Source organism: Numida meleagris, chromosome 20 (assembly GCF_002078875.1).
Source record: "Numida meleagris isolate 19003 breed g44 Domestic line chromosome 20, NumMel1.0, whole genome shotgun sequence".
In the NCBI taxonomy this organism is placed as follows: domain Eukaryota; kingdom Metazoa; phylum Chordata; class Aves; order Galliformes; family Numididae; genus Numida; species Numida meleagris.
In genome coordinates, this window is record NC_034428.1 from 5,259,517 (window position 1) to 5,282,799 (window position 23,283).

Below are 23,283 nucleotides of genomic sequence, written 5' to 3' on the forward strand. Positions count from 1 at the left end.
AAATATCCTCATCGCCCCGGAGAAACGACACCATTTTGAACTGGTTTTATTGTTTCCTGCAAGAAAAACCAACTGTCCCACACAGCTGGAAAGCAATGAGAAGTTTGGTGCGGATATTTCCCCACCACAGCTCAGACTGTAATGGATCCTCCAAAAAGACCACTACGATACAGAGCTGGGTGCTGTGGTCTTTTGGTTGAGTAACACACCTTATAAAACTTTAAAAACAGAGCATTCAGAACCAGGGATGGAAAGACGTGCTTTTAAAATTGTAGATACATATTTACAGGTGGGCGCGATACGCCAGAGTTTCTCTGGGGAAATACACGTTCCTATGGCACAACAATTTACACGCTTCTCTCCTTGAGTTTGTTCATTCTGATGGTCAACACCACTCGGAAAAAAAAGCAGCAGAACTAAATTGCAGAAAAGTGACCCCTATGAACCTCATTGGTATGCCGCAAAGGCACTGAACGAAGAAGCAGCATCCGTGCCAGAAACTCTGCACGTCATTCAACTCACTGCCACTGGGAGCTGAGAGCATCTCAGGATGGGTTGTTGGAAGCAGGATTTGGGCTGCATGGCTCAGCAACAATGCTCAAGTGAGCAGTGAGAATTAGCACAGCAAGCATGACCTTTGACAGAACATCACAGAATGGCTCAGGTTGGAAGGGACCTTAAAGCCCATCCAGTTCCAACCCATGCTGTGGGCTGGGTGCCCCCCACCAGCTCAGGCTGCCCAGGGCCCCATCCATGGGGCACCTCCAGGGATGGGGCACCCACAGCTCTGGGCAAGCTGGGAAGATCAAGGGCACATGGAGGTGGTGCTTAGGGCAGAGCATATTGGAGCTGTTTTTCTTAAGCACTGTATATTTGTTATTTGAATTATCTAGACGCTGTCCAGACGCACAGGAAGATAATTCCTGTTTTGAAGAACGGGGTTTACCATACTAACAGTAAATGATGAAAGGAAGAGGAAAATGTGCAGAGAAAATTAAAGATTACATGGAAAATGAAAGCCAGCCGAACTGATCAGAGAGCTCAATGTGCACACCAGCTTCTTTGAGATACATAAGGCCAGGGAACTTATTTTCTGTGCTGTTTGACCAAGATTTACCAAGCTGCCTAGCAGACTGGGACAATCACTTCCTACTGGTTTTAATGAATAATGAGAATCTCAGTCTTCCAAGCTGCTGTGAAACTTTTCCGCCTTGGTTTGGTTTGGAATTAGTACACAGCATTGTTCAAGAGGAAATTATTGCTTGCAAAAACTTCAAGAGGGGACACAACCTCGAGACTCTCCACTCTAGGCAAGAGGAGGAGCAGCCAGCAATGGCACAAGTCCCCACAAAGCCTTCACCTCCATGCTCTCACCACCTCGGGCTGGAAGCATTGCTTCCAACCACAGGAGGGCACATTGCCTCTTATGGCTCATCCAGTCCTCAGCATCACACCACAATTGCACTTAGAAAGCCTACAATAGGGGTTATCCAAAAAATCTGCAGCTAGGTCAGGTAAGACCCTGAAGACCTTCGCTCTCCTATTCAAACATGTAGCTAAGACATTTTTACGGTGAACAGAACCAACAGTTTCTGTTTAAAGCTTTTGTATTCATCTCAAACACTCTGATGTTCAGCCAAACTATACAAAAACAGCTGTTTTCAGCCATTTCATACATATATATATTCATATATAAGCCATATATATATGTAGATCTATATAAAATTGATCGTTTTTTTGACCTTTTCAGGGTGGTGGTGGGAAGGAGTATCAACTGGGCACTTGTTTTTTCACAACTAACGCGTGGATACACAGGTGTGTGCTTACCTGTGTGGAGTGCAAAGACAAGGAAAGGAATAAACCGACCAAAAGGGGGAAATAGGGACATCAACCCCCTTGGTCTCATTGAGAAATCCCAAACTTGGACACAAACTTAGCAGGGATCCCACCAAAAGTGGGACCTCAGAAATGACATGAGCACGAGCACTGCTGCCTGTGTGTGATTGTCAGCATTTAGGAGCAGATCTCTTTGCACTGCGTTTTTCAAACTGACCTCAATGTTCCTGCAGCTTTCCTGGCTGCCTCCATCGACGCCTCGTTGTATAGGACTGCTGAAGTGAAGCATGCTTGCATTACAGCTTACACAGAGCTCCATATTTAGGGAAAATCATAGCATGGCACTACTCAGTGACGTGTGTGTTCAGTGCTCTCACTAAATAAATAAATCCTGACTGTAACAAGAGTATGAGACTGGCGAGAAACGTGATGGCAGCCTTTAGGAAACAGATGCTTGTCCCTTTAGGAACCCGTGGGCTATCAGTGCATTGCAGAGATTGCTTAACAGGGGATCTTCCAAAGAAACACGGGTCCTGACGCACTCTGAAAGCAATGGCATCGTGCCCATTAAAGCTAATGGTACAAAGTCAAGGAACTGGGGTACCCACAGGCTGCAGACGTGGAAACCTCAGCAAAACCCACCCCTCTCTCTGTGGGCTTTTGCGGGTTGCCCAGTTCTTTACCCGTTAGGATGCAAAGTAGGAATGAAACGATGTAACAGTCTTCTCAGCATTTAATTGCATAGTGTGTTAAACCCCTCCGTGTTCAGCCAGGAAGAGGACGCTCACCCCAGCCCTGCAGCCCTCAGAACACAGGTAACCTGCCTGCAATTGTCTGAACATTTCTCCATGCCGTTCCACCGGCTGTCGGCTCTCCCCATTCCTCCATGCTGTCCCAGCACGCTCTGTCCCTCTCCCTCTGGAAGGAAGAACAAGGTGACAGCAGAAGGAACCGCTGCCCTGCTGTCTGCCGAGGAACCGCCCTCACCTCAGCTGGGACAAAGCAGAAGACAATGCTGGAGGATTACCTCCTCTCCTCTTTTCCAGCCAAATGTTCCTAGTACCTGCAAATACAGAGAGCTGCGGTTAATCGGGGTCCATGTTAGGGACAAGCAGTCAGAGCAGCTTCCAGGCAATGAGGCACAGCAGAGATGTCTACGCTATGACTCCTGCTTGGCTTTCCCAGAACTCAATGGTCTAAGCCACAGTTAGAATCACAGAATGGTTTGGGTTGGAAGGGACCCTAAAGGCCGCCTGGTCCATCCCCTGCAATGAGCAGGGACACCCACAACTCCATCAGTGCTCAGAGCCCCTCCAGCCTGACCTTGGCTGCCTGCACCACCTCTCTGGGCAACGTGTGCCAGTGCCTCACCGCCCTTATTGCAGAAAACTTTTCCCTTATATCAATCTAAATATCCCCTCTTTTAGTTAGGGATGTTAACATTTCATTATCAACAATTTCCGTTTTTGGGGAGGTAGTGAACTTTAGAATTTTCCTAATGTTTTCCCCAAGTGTTATTTTTCGAATAGATTTTAACAGTGTCCTGATGTTGCCGGCACTCATTGCCAACTCCAGCTCCACACTGCTAAGTATGAAGTCCCTTAGCTATTACAGCAATGGACAGCAGGTGATGGGCTGCATGCTGCTGCTGGAATACAAGACAAAGCATCTTTTTCAAAGTTAACCAGTGGGAAAATAACTCAGCATCACACATCACACTGGACCAGCTCATTAATTTGTCCAAGCCCATATACGTTACAGCAGTTCATCTTGCCACAACACCAACTGATATTTCTACTTGTTAACACAGCTCTGCAAATTGCATTGTCATTCAGGTCTTTGAGCCTTTGGCATTCAACCAGAGCAGCCAACCAGGGGTGGTTTTGGTTTTTGCCTAAGGTTTGTTCAGCATTCACCCATCGAACTTAAAAGATCCCAAAGCACTTTACCCACTACTGCTCTCAGATACAAGCAGCACTCCTTCCAAATAGAGACAAAAGCCCCATCCTTACCAGAGGTCGTGGTTCTGACATAGGGCACCTTGCTCTTGCCCTTCATGCCTGCTTTTACCGGTGACTGGTCGCAATGAGAGCAGCGATGCTCTGGGTTTGTAAAGTGCTTTGCAATCCTTGCCCAGAGAAACACGAGACAGGTGAGCTCCATGCATCACTGCATGCTGTACCTGCTCCACTCTGACATGCAGAGGTCTATTCCTTGAAGAAAGGGGATGCAGTGCAGCTGGATTTCTTGCATTGCCTGGTGCTGGTGTTAGAAGAGGAGGAGGGACATCTAGAGGCCATGCGGAGTCTGTAACTGTACAAAGAGGGAGGAAAAACTCACACACATGCATTAGGGGATGTGAAAATTAAGAACTGTTCTAAAAACCAACCAGCAGAGACATGCTCTAAGGCCCCAAAGCAGCTTTGTGAGGAAAAAACCCAACACTCTACTCATCCAAGTGCTGGGAGTTGCTTCTGAAGGCAAGAAGGCTTTTTGCTCTCTTCTGAACTTACCCATTGGTTAATGGAAGCAGGAAGAAGAAAAGCCTCAATGCAAGCAGCACCCAGTCTGCTGCCCATGCCTTGGGTAGGGAACCCCCCAGCTGGGACCAACAAACACAGCCCCAGCCATGCAGAGGACAGGGAGTCAGGGTCTATTTTCTCACTGTGGTCCACATCAGCTTTTTAAATAGAAATGGAATTTTACCTTGTATAAGCACAATACCTGCTCATTAGTTCCCAAGGGCAAAGCCTGCAGTACACTTTTGCCAGTGCAGCACTCGGAGATGTGATGAATTATGCTTAGAGGTGGCTGCAGCAGCACTGTCATGGTGCCCTAATTGCAATGATATGTTACCTCATTGCAAGTTGCAGGCTAACGCTGAGAATCCTAACCTTCTTGTAAAGCAGAAGCAAAAATCAGGGACTTTCCTTGATAGTGTTACATCTCTATCGATTGTGATCGCAAGACAAAGCCTGAAAGCATGAGTCAGAGCAAGGGGAAATAAAGGGCTAGGTGAACTTGCACCCGTGCACACTCACCTCGGCTATGTGAATTCATCCAGAGCCCAACCCAAATCAATGCTTACCTTCTTCCAAAGGACCACGTTACGCAATACGATTCTACCACATAACAACACATCCAAGAAAATTGGAAAGTTAGGTTTTTCTCCGGGGTATTTTTAGAGTTCAGTATGCACCCTTTAAGGGCACCTCAGCTTTCGTCATCCTTACATGCAGACTGTGAGCACGGAAAGTTAGCACTGAAGAAGTGCAAAATTTTCCATGACAACAACAAAATAAAACCAACCCAAAACCACAGAAATTTTGAAGAGCGAGCGACTCAATCATTTCTAAATTAAAAGCTGCGGGTAAAATCGTTGCCAAAGCTCTGTTATTGTTCTGTGCAAGTCATGCTCTTCGGCCTCGGCGAATGTGATGCTGAAGCCTTTGTCTGGTGTGCAAGAATTAGACAGCGGTGGTCAGGAAGTCAACACAAACCAGATTTCGTTGTCCCATAGAAAGGCTGTTACCAAGGGGAACAGTAGAAACCCAAAATAAGTTCAGTTTGTTTGCTTTCAGTTCTTCACTATAATTAGAAGAAATTTTTCTTTTGCTCAGACTCTTTCCATTTAAGCAATGTTTAATGCGAATGTCTGTAATGCCTATAATCAATAACACGTGTCATCGCATGTGACGAGCAAATGTCTGGATCCCGTGGGAAACAAACAAACAAAACAACACAGAGAAAAGGCTTCAAGCACAAAGAGACAAAATATCTGAGAAAACCTGAGCTGACACAGCACTGACGGCTCCGGGAGAGCTCCATGGGGGAAGAGTTATAGAGTTAGGCTATTTTTGGCACTGTCACTCTGCACCTGCTTTCACCATCATGGGGTAACTGTAGCTGGGCAGAAGAAAAGAAATTCTTTGGTGTAAGCGGCTTGATGGGGATGGGATTGCAACCCTGCTGCACCAGGGCCAAGCAATGGAGTAAAGCAGCACAGCCCTACAATGCCCGGCCCTGCTGCATCCCTTGGTGGGAACAGTTCTAGCCCGGAGGGGAAACAGAAAAAAGGAAGAGTGTTCAAAAAGATGTGAAGCTTGCAAAAAAAAAAAAAAAAAGGGCACAGAAATGGCATGTTAGATAGCAGAAAGGTCGCATCTGGACTGGGTTCTCTTTGTCAAATAGGATGCTTTAATCGTTGTAAGCAGTGGTGGTAAAAACTAGCTACACCGTAAGTTAAAGTCAAATCAGAAGATAAACTATGTCATTTTTTCACATTTAGACAGTGCCTAGAGCTCTGTCACTTAACTGTGAGCACACTTGAGCTGGACAGAAAAACTAATCACTGATTTCAGAGAGCCTTGCTACAGCAACACCCCAAATCCTGGCTCTTACAATGTCCTGCGCTGAGCTCTCAGTGCTCTGTGCTACACTTTGTACCACAATCCCACTTTCTGGATGCAGAACTGAGCGAGAAGGGATTTCTTCACCACAGTCATCCAGAAGGTGAGTAGTCTTCAAGCAGGAACAAAGGCACAGGTTCCTCTCATAGAATCACCCCGAGTTGGAAGGGCCAGGATCACCGAGTCCAAGCCCTGGCTGCACTCAGCAGCCCCCAAACCCTATGGCTCCGGCAGCTCGCCATACACCTTCCCCTTGAGATGGCACACGAGAATTTCCAGGCTCGCAAACCCGCACACACCCTTCCCTCAGACATTCCTGAAATACATTTGGTATGCAAATTACCTCTTCTACCACGCTTGAGCAACAAACATTCTTCCAAGCTGCTAGTTTCCTTCTCTAAAAACAGCCAAACAAGCCGCGCTGCTTGTGGGACTGCAGGCTCGGAGCAATGGGGATGCTGCTCGCACCAGTGCTCAGAGCAAGGCTGGAGTGTGAGCCAAGGAGAGGGCCCAGCACTCAGGGGATTTGGATCTGTGAGGTGTGGGTTTCTCGCAGGGCCTTCACTCTGCACTCCCAACCTAAAATAACAGGCAGATGGTGCGAAAGCTCAGACATGCACACACTGCCTCCAACGAACCTCCCAACAATAGGCATCAGGGACACACTGCCCAAAGTGGTTACTATTATTACATAAAACCACGTCTAAGCTGACAGACTGACACCTGATGTGATTTTAGGGGCCCGAAGGCGAGCAAGGCGGTGATGAATGAAATCCCTGGGCTTTCTGCTCAGTGAGAACTAAAAGATCGCGCTGCTAACCCCACTGACGCAGTCCTAATGGGAAACACAGAACAAGGGCTTGGAAAAACATCAGCCATCAAATGACGTGAGTTTTATTCTCCCTAAGTGATAAAGGACAAAAAGGTTTGCTGAAGGAATTTGGCTTAATTTCTCTTTTTTTTAATGCAGCAAAGTCCTGCCTCTGTACAAAAAACAGGAGAGCAGGAAACAGAAAGGAACCCAATGTGTTACGCTGCACATGCAGCTGCTGAGAACCCGAGAGCGACATGCATTTATTTATGACGGTGGTGAAAAAGCTGGGCCGCGTGTCAGGATTTTATCTTGCAATCACATGACTCTAAAGGACAGAACATGAATATCACGATGTTACGGGCAGGCCTTTCATGAATCTAAGCTGGAAAAACCTGTTACGGAGCTGTTTGCATTCCCAGCTTTCAAGATCCATAGCAGCAGTCTCTCACTGCAGAGGCTCAAAGGATAGAACGCATTTAAAGCCGTGCTGCTCCCTCATCATAACTCACAAATTGTTTTGCTGGGAGACGCATGCGCTCTAGAGTTCAAGTGTCATCGCTGTTGATTTAACGGCACTGAAATCATTCTTCAAACCACTATTAATTTCAGTGATGGACATCAAATTGAGAACTACTGAAAAAAAATCTCACCCTGTGCTGAGAACTCACTTGGGCACTGGCTAAAATGAACGCTTTTGAAAATCTTAGGTTTAATTGAAATACCGGTGCAACTGGTAACCCAAAGTGGCCACTGGGAAAGGAGCTGGTACTGAGGATGTCTGTGGAGCTTTGGGTAAATCAGACTCCAGACGTAGTTCTAATGGAGCTCCAAGAAAATATCAGTCACAAGGAAATCCGGGAATATAAATTTCGGTGAACATTATCACTTTGGCAATTTATCTCCCTGCCCTTTCAAAGAAGCACAGAGCACTGTGCGAGCCAAAAGGTGACGCGCATTGAATCTGAAGTAGCAGTACTTAAACACATCCTCTACACTGCCATGTAATCTAATCTGATAATCTGATAAAAAACGTGTACCTACCCATTCACATTCATGACAGAGGAATAGAATGAGAAACATCACATGTAGGTTAGACTGCAGTTGATTTTTAGAGTCCCCAGTCCTGCACATCTCATTACATAAAAATCACACCAAAAAAGGGCTTTTGATTTGACAGTGATGAGTGAAAGCGTTTCCTGTAATGAATGGAGGAATAAAACCTCAGTTCAATGCCAGTGACAGTGAAGTTTGAGGGAACACCGCTTCAAAGCAGCTCAATGACGGAAGAATTCATTCTCTCTTATCTTCCAGCCTCATTTCACATCCCAACGGGTAGCAGAGAGAAGCTACCTAAATGAATGCTAACTACGTTCTATCCTCACATCACAGCTGGAATACAACTAACTGCTCCTCAACGCGATCTGCACAAGAGTGTGCTGGCTGGCTCTGCCTGAGCCATTCACTGCCAGCCTGCAGCAAGGACAACACGCAGACAGACTGACTCAGCTCCTTCGTTCCCACTCCTGCAGCCAGGCCTGATGCCCTCAGCACGCACTGCAGCCGCTGCAATCTTGCCAGAATCACTCCCTTGGAAGAGCGCTCGCATTGACCTTACTGCGGACACTTGGCTTTGCTGAGTAGCACTGACTTAATTGCAGAAGGAATTGAGGCAGGCTCTGCTGAAATGGGCCCAGAGAATTACTTTTTACTGCCATAGGGCAGTCACAAAGGTTTGGAAGTATTGAAGAGCCCACAGTCAACAGGATGGTATGGGACTCCAACAGCTCCCATTCCTTCCTGAGCTCTGCCAGAGGCCTGCATCAGACACTGTGTGTTTCACACCAACTACTCTGCTCCCACTCTCAGCATAACACGGATTTTCATTACAATCTGAACACTACCTTTTAAACACTCTCTAGAGAATTTTAATTGGTACTTCATTCCCAAGTGTCCTAAGGTACCTCCTCGGAGTAGCAGTTAAGTTCTCCATTCATTCATCTTGGAGTAACTATTCACAAAGTTTAGACAAAACAATCCACTTCCAAAATTGAGGCTGTGCAGGTGAAGAGTTCCCACTAAACTTCCATCAGATTCGTGCATCCAAGTCTTGAACACTTTCTAAAATTCCACATACAGCTTGGAAACACAAATGGATATTCAAACATTCTACAAGTATTAGTATTTTTAAGCAAGGCACAGAGATGAAACAAATCAAGCTTTGCTGTTCTACACTGTATTACTATGGAAATATTTTCAGTTATTACTATGAATTATATGCTAGCATGAAAAGTTTCTAATTCTGTACTAGCTCAGTAATATAAAAGACGTGAAAGTTTACCTCTGCTTCGAAGGTCACTTACCACAAAGCTCAGATCCACAACACCATGTTCAGAACTTATCTCTTATTTCATATTCATTATGAATAACAGTAGACTATCATGTGACTCGTGCAGGTCACATTCAGCAGACAGTCATAGAATGGCCTGGGTTGAAAAGGACCTCAAAGATCATTGAGTTTCAACCCCCCTGCTGTGTGCAGGGTCGCCAACCACCAGACCAGGCTGCCCAGAGCCACGTCCAGCCTGGCCTTGAATGCCTCCAGGGACGGGACATCCACAACCTCCTTGGACAACCTGTTCCAGCACATCACTGCCCTCTGTGTGAAGCTAGAGTTAATATGGAAACTCTTCCAAGTTCTCTTTTTAAGGCTATTCACAAGCTCTCATTTTGGAGTACAGATTTGCAGCACACAGCACTGTGTGCTGCTGTGCACAAACATGTTGCAGACCATGTCAGAGTGGCAACACAACGGGACTTGAGATCACAGGAGAAAAACAGAAAAGCCAATGGCAATAGCATTTCTGCTGTAATATCAAGCAATGAGGGAAGGGTGCAGGTTTATGTATGACCAGCTCACTGTCAGACATCACAAAGAGGTGATCCAAACACTGAGACTGCAGTAAGACCACACACCAGCTGGTATTTCAGTTGTCTGCAGGGGAAGATGTGGCAACTACTCAATGCCACATCTTCAGTAACTTCAAAACGATGGGGGAATTTTTACTTCATGTTTCCCAATTCTTATAAAATAACCAAAACCAGTGGTATGTAAAACATAACGTTTCCATTCTGGTAAATACAGTAAAGCCTAAGCAATACTGAACACCTTCACTGTGCCTAATAACTGCTACTGCACGCTACACTTCTAGCTAGAATTCATCTCTTAACGATCTTTGTCAGCATCAAGGTGCAGCATACATGACCACAGAGCAGATGTGCTTGCAAAAACAGTCAATGAATAACGTTCAACTTCTGTATCACTGCACTAGGTTTTTCCCTATCAATTAAAATTCAGGGAAAATCTCATTACAGAGAGGACAACGCCTTCAGGGAATGACTTACACATAAGAAAATCCAACAAGCAGTTTCCACCGTGACCGGACTGATGATACAGAGAAACAGAAGAAGTTCAAATGGTGCATGCAGTGTTAATTAAACTTTTAAATTAACTATATCCACAGGAAAGGAAATCAAGGTCTAACTCAGAAGTGTTACAGTTGTTTCGGGAACCGGGTGTAGAAAGCCCAAGGATGCAAGTATGCTTAATTCCTTCTAGATGTACATTGCTCCATTTTTCCTGGTACATCTGGTTTCCATACAAGAAGCAAGTTTTCCCACAACGTTTTTAAAAAGCTTACTTTATTGGTTACAGTTATATAAAACGTGTCATAGTAGTTCCATCTAGCTGGTCATTAAGTGCTTGCAACACAACATTTGCAATTAGAATCTGAAAACACCTGCACATTAGATGATGTACTGCATGCTGGAGAAGTATCCCTCCTGTTGCTTACCTGCACTTACAGAATCTTCACCAAGGCTATACGGTTCAAAAGCAATAAGGACCCACTCGTTGTCAAATTGCAATTTTTAATGTTTTCATTAGAATACTCTTTAGATCACTCTCCAAAAAGGAAAAAAAAAGAAAAAGAAAAAAAGAAGCAATATAACTAACAGCAAACTTTTAATACAGGAACAGGCTCCAAGATTAACAACCCAAGATGAAAACAGAATGAAAATTAATGTAAAATGTAAATCACATATAGTACAATTGAAGTGTCCAAAACAATTTAAATAATTTTAAATATTTTATTTTTTTTTATACTTGCTACAAATGCTTTGTACATTATTTCAACATAAAGTCCCCATAACAGAAATGTAACAAAATGGGAATGATAGTGAAAGTGAAAGTTAAAGTGGCACAAATTCACCAAACAAGTATTAAACTACAAATTTTAAGAGGTAGATTAATTTTTTAGGTCAGGAACAAAATATAACAGGGGTGGCTGTATAATGAAACTAGTCACTTTCCATCAACTCAGTCATTAATCTTGAAAGCTATATAAACATGAGAAATGGTATTTCCATAAAAAGCTGTGTAAGAACAATAGACCAACTGTTGTTTTAAGTTATTAGATAGAGGTGTAGGACCCTTTAGAGTAATTATATATTTCATTTTCAAAATATACAGGTATGTAGCCCTGGTCTAGCCTTTTTATCAATAAAAAGATACACTGTATTCATTATATATAGTATTTAGAAATTGGTATCGGTATTTCACTGCTATATAAAGTTTCATCTGCATGTATAAATAAGAATTTGGAAAACTCACAGAGAACTCACTCAGGCTTTTTTCCCATTATATGATGGCCATCTGAAAGACGCAGAGAATGGAGAGGAGGTGGGAAGAAAAGGAAATTCTGTCCTACCAGGTCCCTCTGTACTGATTCATTTCAAAGAATGGTTTCAACAGACTTACTAAATGACAAAAATACTTAAGAGTGCAGCAGTAACCAAACTACTGATAGAACAGGGGATCTCTGCTTTACCAAACTTAGAACTGAACCGTCCCTATGTCATCCATGTTGGTACGGACAAAATGAGGATCTCAGCATTAAAACGCTAAAGATTTGGCTTAGTTTACTCCCACTTTCTTTCAATGCTTCTGTGTGTGGTTTTTGTTTTGTTTTGGGCACTCTGTGTTTTTTGTTCTTGCTTTTGGTTCCATTTTGCTTTTAATAGTAGCCTTCTCTTATCTGACTCACCGTGAAGCCCAGCATGCATGTTAGGCACAAAGCCCTGCGCCTACCACTGAGTATTAGCAAGCAGCCTGCAGGCAATGTTATGACTGTGAGTCAGCTTCAGCTGGTTTCACAAGCTTGGTGGACTTCACATCCATTCTCGTGGTGCTTATCCTAAGTTGAGCATGCACCAGCTCTACCATGTCATTAAGAGATTTTGTTTTGTTTTGCTTTGCTTTGTTTTACTGGATATTCCTAGAAAATAAAGAAACATAAAACTGGAGATAAATGATAAAACAACATATTTGCAAACGGAGTATGTTTACATAGAAAAACTGAAAGGTGAAAAACAAATTTGGAGACACCTACTGCATTAAACAACAGTCTTGAATGACACTAAGAATTGAGATTTCCTGGGGGGAGAAAAAAAAATGTCTACATAGAGTAGAACTGAAGTTTATGCAGATATTAAACAGGGTATGAAAGCAAAAAAAAAAAAAACCTCTTCGTACTTGATATATAAAAACAAAGGTGATGTGGGGATGAGACAATCTGGATTTATGAACAATAGTTCAGAAACAAAACCAATAATTCTTCTAGCATAACTACTCATTAAACCATAAAAGACTGCAAGGCGCCAAAGTAAACTAACGGTATTTGAGACAGTCAAGGAAAGCTTGCCTTTTGGTAAATCATTATTTACTCTGAATGCTACTGAACAATTTCCATATGCAGAGATTTCCAAGCACTCGTTTATTTGGCTTAAAGGTCAGATGATTAGCTTGGGTGGGAAGCTGTGCCATTCCAGCTCTGAATTCTACTGATCTGTCCTGGCATCATGTAAAAGACAGTTTCACATACAACACTAAGAGAGCAGTTGATCAGAGAATTAAGCAACATGAAGATGATTATGTCCCAAGAGAAGAGGCCTGGTTGACGGTTTTTGTACTTTAAAGGCATATTCAACATCATTATATTCTCCAAATTCCTGGAGTATATATGTATTTTCTTCCTACAACATGTCCTAACTTGGACTATTTCATTTCCCTTCCAGCTCTTTGAAGTGATTCTGCTGTGTCGAAGCTTTCCTTTATAGGAAGTAATTTCCCCAAATTATCACACAAGAGGTCTTCACCGTAAGACATACAAGCTGCATACAGTTGGTTTTTGACAATTCCTGACAATTCTGCTTGTGGGCACTTGTGAAAGAGGCCGGCCCCTCTCTATTATCAATTGCTTTGGTAAAAACATACTACCTCGAGCCACAGACCTCCTGTTCATCACAGCCGGGGGCTGCAATCAGCCAAAGGAAAAGAGAACAATGAGCACTGAGTTTTGTGGAAGTCACCCAGCAGATCAGACACCTGCCACAACAGCAGCAGGGCAGAAGCCTGCTAACAGAAATTCTGAAGTCTGCAAAACATACTACGGACTGGAAAGATTACATGAAGACTTTAAACGGGACTCAGGCACATAGAGAAAGATTTTATTTTATTTAAGTGTTACCCTTTCTTGTGATTAAAATGCTTCATCTGAAAATGAAATAGTATTTTAGTTATATATTTTTTTTTAAACTGAAAACATAAGAGCATGATACTTTTAACAAAAATTTACACATTCATGTAGCTTTTCTTACACATCTATTTCCCTTATATTAAGTATTTAGAGAGCTGACTCAATTAGGATGCACATACAGCTGTAGAAGTATGCTTTCTTTTAATATGATATGCAGAGAATATTTTTTTTTATTAAAAAACAACATTTCCAATTGTTTTCATAGGAGGGTAAAAACGCAGTCGTGACTTTTTGCTTAAGAAACCATCATAACCTAAACCTCAAATGATTCCGGGCCACCATGTGCTGGATAGCAAACACACGATCGTTGTCACCAGTAACATGAAGTTTAACGACTGAGGTTTATTTGCACTCAAGTGCTGACATTTTTTCCCAGCATTTTCAAATCCATTTATAATTAAGGACATTCTCTATACAAATTATGTATATTTGACAATGTGACAAAATGCATCAAATATGTACATCATACGTGACTGAGTTGCTAACCATGTCTTAGGAAATGCAATCTTCTTCTGATTTAAATATGACAAATTCAAAAAAAGACCAAGAAAACTGGCAAAACAGCAAGCAACGTGTTCCTGTTTTGTCTGAAGTTCAAATTAAAAGCTTACCTGAAATCTTTTAATTCTTGCTTTGTACTGCTTTCATCTTTTTTGTTTTCTGCTGCCTCGGCATTTGCCGCCTGCTGTAAGCTTCGTGTAATAGGTCCTCCAATCCTCTCTCTAGATTTTACAGTGAATCTGTCTGCCTTTTTCTTACTCGCCACAGCAGACTTACTTGGCAAAACAGCCTTATTACTCCTTTGTATTCTGACGTGCAATTTTCGGGTGGCTTTGCTTGAGATGCCAGAGGAACCGTTCTTACCTACCACTTTAGTTTTTTTCCCATCGACATGAGTCACTTTGGACACTCTCACAGGACTAGAGTTCCTCAATGACGAAGATGGATTTGGCTTTTTTGATCGAATGGGAGGTACAAATTTCATGCTTTGTCTTGATTTGAAGGATGCGGAGGGCAGCTGGATTTGTGCAGGTCCTGAGGTTCGTGCTCTTGTCTTGCCCAAGTGAGGCTGCATGCTTTGCATTTTGATTTCTGCATCTGCTGTTCGTCTGCGCTGGTTGCTGCCTTTTTCGCTGTTTGCAGGTGATGAACTTGCACTTTTTTTGGATGGTTTTTTTTTGGAGGATGGGGAGATGGGTTTTTTGGGACAGCTATACGACGCGTGTTTGTTCAAACTTCCAATGTAAGTAAACTCTCTATTACAGTAGGGGCAGATGTGAGAGTCTGACTCAGAAAGACTGTTTTTCAATTCTGCCTTCTGCTGGGCAGATTTCTTTTTTTGCAAGATAGCTTTCTGGACAAGCTGGTTTTTCTTTTTCAATGCACTTATTTTTAGTTTATTTGAAGACATTTTGCTAATCTCAACGTTGAAATTCAGTCTTTTTGGCTGACCCATTCGTCTGAAGGCATTCTTTCCAGGACCAGTTATGACAACCATGCCGTTCTTAGGCTGCACTGTCTGTTTCAGTGGTACTGGATTTTTTTTGGGCGTGTATCGCTTTTTGTCACTGGCAGATGCGCAGGCCAATATGTGCTTGTGTAACTCGGGCATGTTATCCACACTTTTCCCACATTTTGTGCAGCGGATGGCAGTAGTAAAAGTCTGTGGAATATTGTGGGTAGTGAAGTTTGTTGCGGTAACTCCAATACCCATAGGATTTCGATGGTGGTACTGAAATGGAGGTGGTTTAAAGCTTGGGTAGTGTTGATTGAGGCCCATACGAACATCTGGATCTTTAGATTTTACCCCAGAAGCCATTATTTTTATAGTAGTATAAAGCTCTTCGGAGGAATCATTTAGATCTTCATCTTCATCCTCCTCTTTCGAAAGTTCCAAAGAGTCTTCCGACAGGCTCTGCATGTGCTCTATGTTGGCCTTACTGGGGTCAGTAAAATTCTGGGGTCTCAAAGTCCCGCTTTCAAACTCATGATGTGTGCACACTTTGTCTGGATGGAGATCTCGCTGATGCTGTTGCAAATTGCACAAAAAAGCAAATTCCTTTTTACAGACTGAGCAAGCAAAGATATTTCCTACTCCGTGAAGCAGAAAGCGATGTTCTGACAAGCCTGTTTTATCCCTAAAAAGCTGTACACAGAATTCACATTTGAAGGGCCATTCTTCAGCATGGACGGATAAATGCTTAGTTAGGTCCTTAATGGAAAGAAAAGGTGATTCACAGACATTGCACACAAAGCTTTTATTGAATGTCTCCTGCACTACTCCCGATTCACTTGAAGTACGAGGATCTTCTCTCGCCTTCTGCTCATTTTCAGTTTCCTCCTGTTTTATTATTGGGAGAGTATGTTCAAGGTTATCCGCAGAGGAAACAACAGAAGAAACCACTGAAAGGGGAGGGGGAGATGGAGATGATGATGATGAAGAGGAAGAGAAGGAGGAGGATGAGGAAGAGGAAGAAGAGGAGGAAGAGAGAGTAGGAGGACCAGGCGAAGCAGCAGAAATGAGCGGCTCAACTGAAGGAACGGGAGATGGAGAAGGAGACACCGTAGGTGAAAGAACTGGTAGTGGAGACTGGGTAGTAGTGTTAGAAAGTGGCGATGGGCAAGAAGAAGTGTTAGTGGCACTAGCGGAAGCATCTGGAATCGATAAAGGCATTGTTGGAAGAAGGGGAGGAGGTGACGTAGCTACTGTTAACACAGGCGGGCAGGGTGGTGGGGAAGGAGGATTAGTTGGTGTTAACAAAGGAGGCAGCTGACACATGGAAGGTACAGCAGATGTGTGTGGCACAAGAGAAACAGAGGAACTAAGGGGCTGAGTGTCAACAGAAGACGATGCAGACAGACTGGGGTCTGTGTCTGGTTCTGCCTGAGACTCCAGGGACTTGCTTGGGCTTGGGCTTCTGTTCACACTGGGCGTGCTGTCTGTGGCTGCATCCATTCCATTATACTCATTCAGCAGAACCTTCTGTAACATGCAAGTGGTTGGTTTCTTCTTTTTAACACCACTACAGGTTGGCTGAATGGAATTTTCTTTGTATTCCCGAATTTCAGCATCACCGCAAGGCTTCTTATGCACACTTAAATCTAATACAGATTCCCAAGGAACCTGATTCTTATTTTTGATATCAGACCTTTGTTTTACACCGCTTGACAAATCCAGGGGCTGCTGGTTGCATACATTGCCAAAAGCTGGAGCCACTGTCCAGTCTTTTGATGTCTTGAAGTCTTCGAAGCAAAGAGGGCTCACAGCCTCTCTCTCCTCTCTTCCAGTTAAGCTCCAAGCAGGCGAGTTGCTGTGGCTTTCTAACTTTGGCATTTTTGAACTTCGAAGATTATCATTCCACGCAGTTTTTCCCTCACCTGATTTGACAAAATCTCGAAGTACTGGACTGTGTTGTGGAGAACTGGGAGGAGAGCTGGTCCTTCTTTTAAATCTGCTGGATACCGGAGGCAAAATAGATGATGATGCAACAGAAGGTCCTAGCTTCGGGATTTCACTTGATGGAGTTATCTTCTTACTGTCCTGCGTCTGAAGAAGCTGTTTTAATTTTGATGACAAATAAACGCTTTTGTCTTTATGAAAAGTTAAGCTCTCTGTTGAAATGCTAAGAGGAAGATTTAAAGAACTGGTAGGAGTTATAGGTTCTGGTTCTATTTCAGTTTTTATTTTTGGTACAAGAGGAGGGCTGGCAGTTCTCCTCTTTTTGCATTCATTGCTCCCACTGCCAGAGGGCTCCTTAGGAGGTTCATTCACCTGTGTTTGCGTAATCTTTATATTTGAGGAAATTTCCACCGTGACCGGACTGATGATACAATTCAGTCCATACAAGTCTGCAGAGTTGGACTCCATCTGAATCACATCACAATTACTAGTGCTGCTGTTGGACTGAATTTTACCATCAATGTAATAATTTAAGTTTTCAGAGATATTGCTGGAAATATCCATAATATAGACATCATCTATTTCACCTTCCTCTTCTATTTCAGTACTTGCTATGTATACACTCTGCACTGGTGGGGCCTGCTCAGTTTGAAGCGGTGGTTCTTCATGGAAGTATCCTTTTCTTCGGACACCTTTGGGAATAAGATGACGCTCATGAACCCTGCGCTGATGTCTGCGCATGTTGGTGTGAGTTCCAAAAACCTTTTTGCAGTATTTGCACGGATGCAATTCTTTGGGCTCCTTATTTTCCTCAGCAAAAGCAGAGTTTGACATTTCTTGGGAGGCTTTCTCAGAATCCAAGACGACAGAGTCTTGCACAAGATCGGAAACGTTCAAGTCGTCTTTAAGACCATCACTCACAATTACTTCATTATCAGCAACATTGTCCAAGTGTTGTGATGATGTTAGTGTTAAGAATGGTTTCCTTTTTGGCCCTGCCTCATGGCGACGTTCATGCCTCCGTCTGTTAATTTGAGTACCAAAGGCTTTCCCACAGTATCGACATTTGAAAGCATGGTTAACAGTAGATATATGAATGTGCATGTGGCGTTCAAGTCCTTGCTTGGTTGTAAACTTCCTCTCACAATGCTGACAAGGAAACATGAATGTTTCCTGAACATCACCATTTGATTCACCTCTTGCTTTTGGAATTTTCACCACAAGTTTCTTTGGAGAGCTTTCTGGAGATTCCTCTGATGTACTCTTTTGCTCTTCCATAGAGTCTAACTTTTCTTCACATATCAAAGGCATTTCAGCATTTTCTTTAGGCATGTTGGTATCTTCCATCTCCTCCTCTTCCTCTTCTTCATCCTCTTCTTCTTCATCCTCATCTAAATCATCTGATGCACAGTTTATTGCTTCTTCTTGTTTCTCTTCGGTCACTATTTGCAGTTCACTGGCAGGACTGGGAATCATCAGCTTTGGAAGTACATCTTGATTTACCATCTCCTGAATCACAGCCGTTTGTTCCAGGGACAGCACAGCAGAAACAGAAGGCTTTTCATCTTCTTCTTTGTGACCTGATATACAAAGTAGGAAAAGCATGAAACGTTTTGACCAAACACTCTGAAGTATGTTACACCTTTCTTCTACCTTTTATACAGTATAAGCCAATACTTTACAACCCCCACAATACCTCTTCTCTTTCTCACCACTGTGATTCAGTACCAAACAAAACCATATCCAGAAATTTCCTTTCTGAAACTTTAGGAAAATGTAAATGACTGCTGATTCTTAACACAGTGAGAATCTTAGGATTGAACATTATGGCCAAAGAAAATAAAATAGCAGACTTCAGAACATTTAAAGAAACCTCTGAAAAACCTTCATTGTTTTTTCTTACATTAAAAGAGTGTCAGAGAAGTACAGCAATACATACAAGCTGAAGTATCCAGGAAGTCTGTCGTGCAAATTTTGGACTTGGACCATTTTCTCTAAGTTATTATTAACTTTATGCACAATACAACAATCTGGACTTATACTGTAATGCATGGCAAGGCATAACTTAGATCTGGCAGGGTGCTTTGCAGTCTATCAGCCATTGCCTGAATGGATATTTCCTACACTACTGAATCAGCCTGCATGCATCTCATTTATTGGCGTAAACTGATGGTTTATTCACACCTCTGCATGCCAGTTTTATTTATCTGCTGTCAGATACATTCATTTGTGAAGAAAATAATTTTCCTGCCAATTCACACAGTGTTTTTGAAGTGGCTATGAGTACAGAGAAGGAAGTTCATCTCCATTCCCTAGCCAGAGCATAAGATATCAGCAACAAAACAGTGCACACTGTGCAAGCAGAAGAGACAACAGAGTGAAGAAAGGGGTCAAAAAATTTAAATATTTATTTTTTCCAAACTTCTATCAGTACCTGTAAAGAGCCTTAACCATTACCAGTTATACCCACAGCAGAGGAAAAGTTTTCCATTATTGTAAAACAAAAAACCCCGAGTATTTAAAACACACTTAAGTCATTTTTACATACATAATATGTAAAAAGCATAAATTTATACATCTTTTCAGATCACCTTTGGGACAGGCAGTATGCATTATTCTATGCATTATTACTGTATTTTTCCCTTGTGACACTGATCTTTCTTAAGTAGCTGTAATAATGACTGTATAACGAAGCTCTAAAGATATTTTTGAATGAGAACTTTTGTGTTCCAAGGGGTTTGGACATAGAAATTTTACAGTACATTGTTTTTTCCTACTGCAGAGTTGCCTTATTGACAAAGTTCTGACATCCAAATACCTTGATAATGGAACTGTTTGAGTAAACACTATGAACATGTTCACTTTGCTGCTTTAGTATAACATGTTAACTTATTAAACATAATAAAACTTGTCATCTGATTTAACAAGGTAATTAGAAAGAAAACAATAAGATACTTGATTACTCTCACCCTCTTTAGAATCCCTCATATCTGCTGAAGAATCCAAATCAGTCTTTTTCTGCTTTGTATCTGTTGCCTTCCTCCCCTTGTTTTTACTTTCCTGAGTCTTTTTCTTTCCTGGGAGAAAAAACCAAAAACATTCATTATTCCTGTTGAGCAATTTTTATTTTTCTTGTCTGAGTGGCAAATTAAAACACCCAGCTTTGGAGTATAACCTACTTCTGTAGAAACTCTTTTTTCTTCAGGAACACAAATGACATCTGCAAGGAAGGAGAGCATTCAGAAAACACATTCACTATATGCAAAAAGTGCTAAGGTGAAGTGGAGAACAAAAGAAGCAAGAAAAGATGACCTAGAAGAAATTGATGTCCAAGCTGTGACTATGCATCGATAAAGTATTAAGTCTCTAGGGCCTGAAAGAAGTTAAAAGTAGAGAATCGGGAGTCTCTAAAAACCCAAGATTCCAAAATACCTTACAAAGCAGGCACAGATTACAAAGGAAATCTACTGTGACAGAATTAAGCAGCTCAAGACAGAGTTATTAATTACCTTCAAACAGCTAGGTTATTGTATTTCATACAAGCGTATGGGAAATGTATTACTATTCCATAGTGTTAATTGGAAGGCTGTATCAAGGAGAAGCTCAGAGAGGCTTCTATACTTGTGGGAACATCCTGAATTATGACATGGAGAAGAGTTACAATAAAAGCAATGAAGTCTAAACGTGGTGCTGACCAACACAGCAAAGGCAGTAAAAACAAATGAGATGGAACTGGATAACAGCAAACTATAAGGGTCTATCGCCATGTCCTATACACAATCAAGCTTGCTAACACTTTCAGTTAGCAAAATTAGGAACTATGTTGCATGAGATTATGGACACAATGAAGATTAGAGTAAAATGGCATTATGCAAAGACCTAATCTGTGATGCAACATGCAAAGACATTCAAAACATCTTCAGGCTGCGAAGCTGTAACACTATATTCCTGACCCGGCTCTCAAATATTCAGTTCTGCAATCTTTGGAACTGATGGCAGGGACTAGAAGAACAAATGAAACCAGAATCTTCTAACTCAAGTCATGGCAAAGAACTTCCACATGTAAGCACGTGGTGAAAGCACCACTCTCATCTGAAACTTCACACTTCCACACACCCACCTCTTAGGAACAAGAATTCCCCAGAAGCAGCAATCCAAATTTCTGTGATGCTCCCTCTTGCACACAGAGCGCTCCGCTAACACAATGACCCTTCTTCTCAAGTCAGAAGTGTGAATTACAGCCATAAATTCATCTCCTACTTAGAAACACATTTTCCCAACTCATAACCCTGTCAACGAGTTTCTCCTTTCTTCTTGAAATATTTTTCACATCGTAGGCCAAAAGCTTGAAATGCCTTTTAAAAAATGATCCTCTCTATTCCAACCCAAATTTTCGAAGTATGCACCCCCTCCTATAGAACTGAGGCAGGTCGGCTTTAAAAGGAAATACTTGCTTTTATTTGCACATTCTACATCATCCAAATATAATTACCTTCATTTCCTCCCAAGGAGCTCAAGTTTCAGAGGCGCTCCCCAAATTCCACAGGGTTTTTCAGCTTCGTGTGTGTAATTATCCTTTTTCCCTCTCCCTTTTTCCAATTTAAGAGTTTTCAATCTGAGAAACTGATAGCACAGTCCACTCAGAACACATTTTTGTCATCTTTGGAAAATACGCATGCACTCTTCCCAAGCAGTTCTAGCAGTTATCCTGTAACATCCTCAAATATTCTATCAGTCCTCATTAAATCTTTCCAAAATGAGGGAACTCTGATTTACTTGATAATGCAATACAAGATTCCGACACCAAATAGTTTCAAGTTGTCAGCAGTTCACATGGGCACGAGCAGTTTAAGCCCGGCTTTATCTGATCCTGTCCTGTTTGGCCACAATTCCATGCTAATGACACCTCTGCTATCTGTAACTTCAACAGGCAGCACCAAGATCTGAGCAAGAAATTCAAATAGTTTTCCAGAAGTATCTACCAAGTTGCCCCAAATTGTTCTTGACCTGTACAGTAACAGAAACAACAAACATTCTACTTCTAGGTAAAGGGTCTAAGTGCTAAATTTCAGTATATTCCTAGGAAATCAACACTGCATCACAGCGTTAAGATCCATTTCACAAAACACGTATTTAGCTATTCGAACCCCCTAAGAGCTACTGTTTTTTGAAACTTATCATTTCAAGACCGACATCTGTATTTTGACTCAACCGACCAAGGCCTGGATGCACCTCTCACCTTTGCCAAGCCTGGCCACAGCTACAGACAGCTTCATGAGATGGTGCAGCAGGGGATGGTATGGCAGATGAAGTCATTGGACAACTCTACAGCCTGATTCTACAGCAGCCTCAAATTTCAGCACAGTGACATGTTACTGTAAAAGCCTGCAAACCAAGACCCAGCCTTTTCTTACAGCAAGATGAGAGGGAAAGCGTGCTCTTCAAAATGCAAGATACGCAAAAGCAACAACAACAAAAATCACTCTGAAGTACTAAAGCAAACAGGTTTTCCAAAGTGTTCTCCATTTATAGAATATAAAATTTATAGCACTTCAAATTATAATCTGGGAAGCCACCAGAGTATCAGGATTTGTAACCAAAACAGGGTTATTTAGATAGCATACTTTCTCATCCTACTGACGAGAAAAAGACCATTTGCAAGATACCTTGGCACACTCCTAAGAAGGAAAAAAAAAAATAAAAAAGCAATCTACTCACTGATACCATTGGAAATATTTTAAGCTATTGGTCTTTAAGTACAAATGCATTTGAAAAGAAGTTTCACCTGGCATCTATTCACCTTTATAGCGAGCAAAATGCTTGCATGCATTTGTCAAATGGGCCAGTTCAATTGCTGACACATCAGCTAGGGATACCAACCAATTTCTGTTGTTTCCTTGTTATTAGTTTTGGCCTGTTTGCTTGTAGTTTGCAGTGTTTTTTATAAAGATTAGAAGAGTTCCCTGTACTCAAGCACAGCAGGGGCTGCCCAAGACGGATCCATCCTATCATCCTAACCGTATTCAACAGCTGATGTCCAGGATGAGAATTTAAGAAGAGTATACCTTCTTGGTACACCCTCCTAGCTTTCAAACTCTTCAGAGTTCAGGATCTTTTGAAGATACCTAGTGGCTTTTGATAGACTTTCCCTCATGAGAGTTCCCAAAGTGC

At 42.2% G+C, this 23,283-nt stretch overlaps 1 protein-coding gene across 8 annotated transcripts in view; it reads right to left on the reverse strand.

Annotated features, from left to right (window-relative positions):
• Positions 2,552-23,283, reverse strand: part of PRDM2 (PR/SET domain 2) — a 59,614-nt gene continuing 38,882 nt past the window's right edge. For 5 of the 8 annotated variants that reach the window (XM_021417667.1, XM_021417670.1, XM_021417673.1 and 2 more), the window contains 3 exons: positions 20,082-20,189; positions 14,324-18,692; positions 2,552-4,149 (listed from right to left, as the gene is read on the reverse strand). In XM_021417667.1, coding sequence (XP_021273342.1) covers positions 4,044-4,149; positions 14,324-18,692; positions 20,082-20,189 — 4,583 coding nt within the window. In that variant the 3' untranslated portion in view covers positions 2,552-4,043. Of the gene's footprint in view, positions 4,150-11,063; positions 12,393-14,323; positions 18,693-20,081; positions 20,190-23,283 lie in introns of those variants that run through there. The other 3 variants (XR_002444485.1, XM_021417668.1, XM_021417669.1) reach the window with 3 other exon arrangements.